The sequence below is a fragment of the Argopecten irradians genome, chromosome 3, assembly GCF_041381155.1.
Source record: "Argopecten irradians isolate NY chromosome 3, Ai_NY, whole genome shotgun sequence".
NCBI classification, from domain to species: domain Eukaryota; kingdom Metazoa; phylum Mollusca; class Bivalvia; order Pectinida; family Pectinidae; genus Argopecten; species Argopecten irradians.
The window spans coordinates 20,067,962-20,074,548 of record NC_091136.1 but is presented as its reverse complement, the minus strand read 5'-3'; the positions used below and the strand labels follow the sequence as shown (position 1 = coordinate 20,074,548).

The following is a 6,587-nucleotide window of genomic DNA, read 5'->3' as shown; positions in this document are numbered from 1 at the left end:
GTAGAACATGTCGTAGGCACTGTCAAAATGTTATAAGATCTGTGATGGTAACAATGACTTTTGTACAAATAGCTTCGGTCTGTTGTTTAGGACATTTATTCTAATGGATTTTTTTATTAAGATTATGTTTTATTTCTTTCATTTAGACTATGTTTTATTTCAACAACTTCAGGGCCAAAGAAGTTTCCATATTATCGAATTGATATCATCTACACTGGGCAGAAACTAACAGAAGAACAGTCCATAGGGGATAATATATAGTATTTTTGTGTGAGAAAACCTAACTTTAATTTTGATTTTACAGTAATATCTGGCTTGTTAGCCTGTACTGCTGATACATTTAGAAGAGGACGTTTTGCCGTCATGCCAAGTCTACAAGACAGGATAGAGATATCTGGTGGTATTGCCGAGTACACCACAAGATCACAGTTAAAATGTGCCGATCACTGTCTGGACCACGCTGACTGTTGGTCACTGTTTTATAATAGTGCCACCAAAATCTGTCGTATAAACAAAGACCACTTCTTTGCTCTCAATGACACGACGAGTACACCAGGATTTAGGTTTTACACTCGAGGTATGTACATTAAGTGTTCCTGCTTCAGTGATATTGCACTATAAAACGGGCAACAGTTCCACTATACAAGAAGACACAGCATGAATGTACCACAGTCTCCCAAAACACGCACCTCGCACAACATACACACAACACACCGCATACATGGGAGTCCATTCATGATCATAGCTGTTAATAGGACGTTAATTAAACAAACAAACAAACAGTGATCCACTGTGAGAAAAGCTCCATGTTCTGATTAGTAGCCGAGACACACTATAGTCTATAAACATAAGTGATTCTACCTACTAAGTGCTCAGCTCCAGTGTCTCTGGCAGTGTGCTTCAGTGAGATAGCACTATAGGAGGGCAAATGGTTCAACTGGTTCAACTATTTCAAACACATACAACACGAATGATGGTTGGATGGCTGGGTTGTTTACGTCCTATTAGCAGCTAGGGTAATTTAAGGACTGCCTTCTCTGCATGATATCTGTTTGTGTTGATGTTTGTATACTCTGAAAGGCTGTGGATTGTTAGTGGTGTGTTACTTTGCAGTAGTGGAATCATTTGTTGATTATGCATTTGGATGATAGTTTTACCATTACGTAAGCAGTCGTAAATCATACTGTGAATACATTTCTAGATAAAAATGTAATTTTGAAAATACTTATATTTACTGACATACATTACCTTGGCAACTAAATTCAGAAAGCTGTACAAGAACGATTCCAGCCATCTCCCACACAACACATACTTGGTCTATCTCTAATGGAATTGTGACTGTCACTTTCGCCTGTGAGGTCAATGCCATATATATCACCGGGAGTAAAGTGATGACTTGTGACGAAGGAAAGGTGAAATGGGGCACCCCAGATCTAGTCTGCCAAGGTAAGTATTGCCAGGTTATGTCATTACCAGTCTAGTACATAACAGGATATATAACATAATCCGCCTTATATCCAGTGATTTCGCCCGTGTAATATTTTTGCGTATTTCACTAGTGTAATATGACCAGGAGCGATTCTCAATGGCTGGAAATTTATTTTGACGTCAGACAGAAACAATAAAATGACGTCAGGAAAAATGACGTGACTTCAGGATTACGAGGCCGGCGGGACAAAATGGCGGCCTCTGCTAGATTTTTCGAATACATTTTGACGTGAAATTCTTTGTTATGTAGTAGGTATTTTTTGTATTTAGTTATCTGATAAAAGTATCTTTATTTGTGTTCATTTCATGAGATTTTATGAAACTCGTCTCGAAGTTTTAATTTTTGCTCGCCAAGGCTCGCAAAAATAAACACTTCTTTGACCTCGTTTCATAAAATCTCATGAAATGAACACTCATGTAAGATCCTATATATATATCTGCTTTCAGATAATGTCTAGTTGATTGCATAAATGTTTAGAACAGTTGTCTGCCGGCATCGGTTTATCTCATTAAACCACTACCGGAACAGTTGTGTGAGAAAGACTCCTTTAGGTAGGACAAACATGTATGTCTTATCACAGAACCACTGTTACTGATATGTATATCTTATATTTCAGATTTATCACCCTATAATGCCCTAGGTTACACGGAGGTATGTGGAACCGAATCCATTCTCAAGTTTGTCGGTAGTCAGGTGCAGTTTGAGGTCGCAAAGAGTGACTGTGAGGCCGACGGCGGCCATCTTTCAAGGCCAATAACTACTGTCCGCTGGATCTGCGTGAAAGATTATGCTTTATCGAGAAGTAATTGCATTAAATATGAATCGTCCTTTGTCATACTCTACCCTAATAAGTTTTTTACCAATCGGTTTTGCAAAAACGCTACATAAGACACTAATTTCCGTTTAACAATTGCGAGTTTTTATCCCCCGCCCAACGAAGTTGGCGGGGGATATACAAATGGGTTCCGTCTGTCCGTCCGTCCGTACGAATGGTTTCCGGAGCATAACACTAAAACCAGTAGAGATATTTCCACGAAACTTCATACACACATTGGTCTTATGGTCTAGTAGTGCCTTTTGCTATTTTTAGGTTTTCATTTTTTGCACTTTTTTCCGTAACCATGGAAACATTGCTGAAAATATCATATTTTTGTACCAGGTTCGTTTCCGGAGCATAACTCTAAAACCAGAAGAGATATCTCCACGAAACTTCATACACACATTGGTCTTATGGTCTAGTAGTGCCTTTTGCTTTTTTAAGGTTTTCACTTTTTGTACTTTTTTCTGTAACCATGGAAACTTTGCTGAAAATGGCAGATTTTTGTGTAAGAATCGTTTCCGGAGCACAACTCTAAAACCAGCAGAGATATTTCCATGAAACTTCATCATAGACACATTGTTCTTATGGTCTAGTAGTGTCTTTTGCTATTTTTAGGTTTTCATTTTTTGCACTTTTTCCGTAACCATGGAAACATTGCTGAAAATATCATATTTTTGTACCAGGTTCGTTTCCGCAGCATAACTGGAAAACCGGTTGAGATATATGCACGGAACTCCATAGGCACATTAGTCTTATGGTCTAGAAGTGCCTTTTGCTATTTTAAGGTTTTCACTTTTTGTACTTTTTTCTGTAACCATGGAAACATTGCTGAAAATGGCAGATTTTTGTGTAAGAATCGTTTCCGGAGCACAACTCTAAAACCAGCAGAGATATTTCCATGAAACTTCATAGACACATTATTCTTATGGTCTAGTAATGCCTTTTGCTATTTTTAGGTTTTCACTTTTTGTGCTTTTTTCTGGCCCTGCAGGTAGGGCGTTAGAATCGTACCTGCTGTCCCTATTGCATGATCGTAAAAGGCGACTAAATTTAGGATCTTATCTTTTCTCTTCCTAACTGACTTTATCTTTCCTAATGCCTCCCTTGGCACCGCCTCACTTTTGGCCTTGAGTTGAGCGTTCGCCCCTGTGAGGAAGGCTCTGGGTTCTGTCCCCTGGCCGAGACACACCAAAGTCTATAAAAGTGGTAGTTTCTGCTCCTGCTTAGCGTTCAGCATACAGGGAGTGGGACGACTGGTTCGCCCGTTGTCAGTATAATGTGACCGGGTGGGGTGTGTTGCTTGGTGTCTTCGGCGGCATGCTTCAGTGATATAGCACTATAAAAAGGGCAACAGTTCCACTATACAAGAAGACACAACATGAACATACCGCAGTCTCCCAGTACACTCACCTCGCACAACATACACGCAACACACCGCATACATGGGAGGCCGTCCTTACATGACCATGGCTGTTAATAGGACGTTAATAAATCAAACAAACAAACAAATGAAACCGTAGAATTATTGCTGAAAATATCATATTTTTGTACCAGGTTCATTTCCGGAGCATAACTCTAAAACCAGCAGAGATATTTCCACGAAACTTCATAGACACATTCTTTTTATTGTCTAGTAGTACCTTTTTCTATTTTTAGGTTTTCATTTTTTGCACTTTTTCCGTTACCATGGAAACATTGCTGAAAATATCATGGTAAATGTTACTTTGCAAAACTCCACCCATCTTTGTGTATATAGTCTAATATAAATGTCAAGGCTGTATACCTGATTCAACAATTGCAGCCCCGCTCTACTTGAATTATACTCCATCTTTCTTTAGCTCAACTTCCTTTTTCCTGGTGTTTTTTTCATACACATAAGTCTCTACAATCAAACTTACTTCAGCTTTGACACCTCTATTGGCGGGGGATCTGAATGACTATGTCCTTGTTCCTCAAAATGTTGGGGTTTTAAGATAATTTACTATATATTTGCATGTACATCTTGTGGACATTGTTAATGTCAATGGGTTTACGTTTATGTTCCCTATGTCAACAAAAATGTGACATTTATTACGGAAGAAAAAAACCACATTAATACTACACAGACGCGTCTTCCAAACACATGTACCTCATAACAATGACTCGTGTTTGATTCCTCTACACTAGCCTGGTACTTTGTCAAAACTTAACCTAAAACCGGAAAACTTAAGTGTCAGAAATGGGATGTTTCTACCCAAAATACTTATCATAAATTGATTTTATCGAGATCTGATTCTTCGAAAGCATTTGTTTCCAATTAGCGGGTCTATCTCTTATGGTTTGGAACAAAATTAAACCCCAAAACAAACCTAGATGGAAGGATATACCTACATATCGTTTTATATCTATCGAATTGAGTTTGATCTTTATGGATTTTCTAAGAATCGGGCAAGATTTAGCTACTATCGCTGACAGCAGTAAGCACTTATGGAACTGGCACGATTTAGAAAACGTTATCGATGCAGCAAATTCATATATAAAATGATCTTGTATGTATATATGAAAATCTGACAGGAGTTTAGCAATTCAACTAGTTATTTTGTTCACAGGTAGCGGAGTCCATGTGTGGACGGACATCACAGACCGAGTAGAAGAAGGCGTACTAAGATTTACCGACAATAGTCTCGTTCCACTGCCCCATTATTGGCAGCCCGGCGAACCACTGGCGTCAACCAAGGACTGGGTGGACTGTGTATGCGTGTGGCCGAATTCGAAACTGTGGGACGACATACCATGTGACAATTTAGCGCACTACATCTGTGAAATAGAGCTTTAGTATCAAAATCAAAGACTTACACAAGCCATACACATGATAAAGGTGAACGGACATCGCAGACAGAGTAGAAGAAGGCGTACTTAGCTTTACCAGATTACAGTTTAGTTCCACTACCCAATTATTGCCTACCCGATGAACCACTGGTGTCTACTATATGGATCGAGAGGAAAGAGTGGAATGAAACTCCCTGTTTCAATAAAGCGCATTACAGTTGTGCAATTGACCTTTAGTCTGTGATGTTCGATTACAAAGATAAATGCCTGTCGATATAGACGTGTCGCAACGTTGCAAAACATTACATGTGGATATTTTCTTGTAAGTTATGAAGATATTCTGTGAAATAAGGTTATCGACGTCAACTTGACTCCTCCCGTCCACAAATTAACACCCACAACTTGGATCTTTCGTCCGGCACAGAAGTGTCCGGTACTCACCCTGACTTGTTTTTTTTACAGAAGAAAGTCCCTTAGACTGGTTGAAATCAATTAAACAATAACGATTAAGGAATATTAACTATTTCTAACTGTAAATATATTATATTGTAGAATAGCCTTGTATATCTAGGACATAGCAGGTGATCTATGCTAAACATTCTTCTGAATCATGCACGTGACATTATTATTTCAACATGAATCACTAATAATGATTTTCTTGTTTCTTAAAAAACCCACTATTATTTCACTTAGTCACATAAATGGTCATAGAACCTAAATTATGTGTGTACTTATCATTGAGTTGAAATAATTAAATATTTTTTTCAAATTGTTAATCTTTTAGATGAAAGAACATATGCATTGTATCTATATATATGAAGGTAAAACACATTCGTAAGTACAAGGATACACTATACAGACATCCACATACCGCAGTAGATTGTACCCACTGGAGGCCTTGTTTATTATTTTTAAAGTCCTATTAACAGCCAGGGTCATGTAAGGACGTTCCACATTTGTTGTTGGAGGAAAACCGGAGTACCCGGAGAAAAACTACCGATCAGCGGTCTGTACCTGGCAACTGTTCCACATGGGATTCGAACCCGCATCCCAGAGATGGAGGGCTTGTGATCAAATGTCGGGACATCTTAACCATTCGGCCACCGCGGCCGTCCAAATGACACCGGCTGTTAATAGGACGTTAAAGCCTAATAAAGCAAACTAACAATTTAATTATAAGATCATAGTATGTCAAAACGTATTTAGTACTCTTGTCAATAATTAGAAATACATTGTAACACCAATTAGAAATGCGAGAGCCACAGGTAAAATATATAAATAGCATCAACATACAGAAACCATACATAACGATCCATACCGAAAATGGGTTAAAGAATGATAGAGTAAATCATGTCGACAATGCCTTACTGCCAAAGCATGACGAGAACAGTTTTTAATTATGTTACTGTTAATGGAGGTATGTACTACAATTAACTGTTAATGTCAGACGATGCATGTTATGACTCATGT

General features: G+C 38.4%; 1 protein-coding gene across 1 annotated transcript; it reads left to right on the top strand.

Moving 5' to 3' along the window:
* Window positions 1-220: 220 nt before the first annotated feature.
* Window positions 221-6,580, top strand: LOC138319959 (uncharacterized). The gene is made up of 4 exons (XM_069263066.1): window positions 221-577; window positions 1,267-1,446; window positions 2,106-2,291; window positions 4,898-6,580. Exons 1-4 carry the CDS (start codon window positions 364-366, stop codon window positions 5,122-5,124), a joined length of 807 nt encoding a protein of 268 aa, XP_069119167.1. The 5' UTR covers window positions 221-363; the 3' UTR covers window positions 5,125-6,580.
* The last annotated feature ends 7 nt before the right edge of the window (window positions 6,581-6,587 follow it).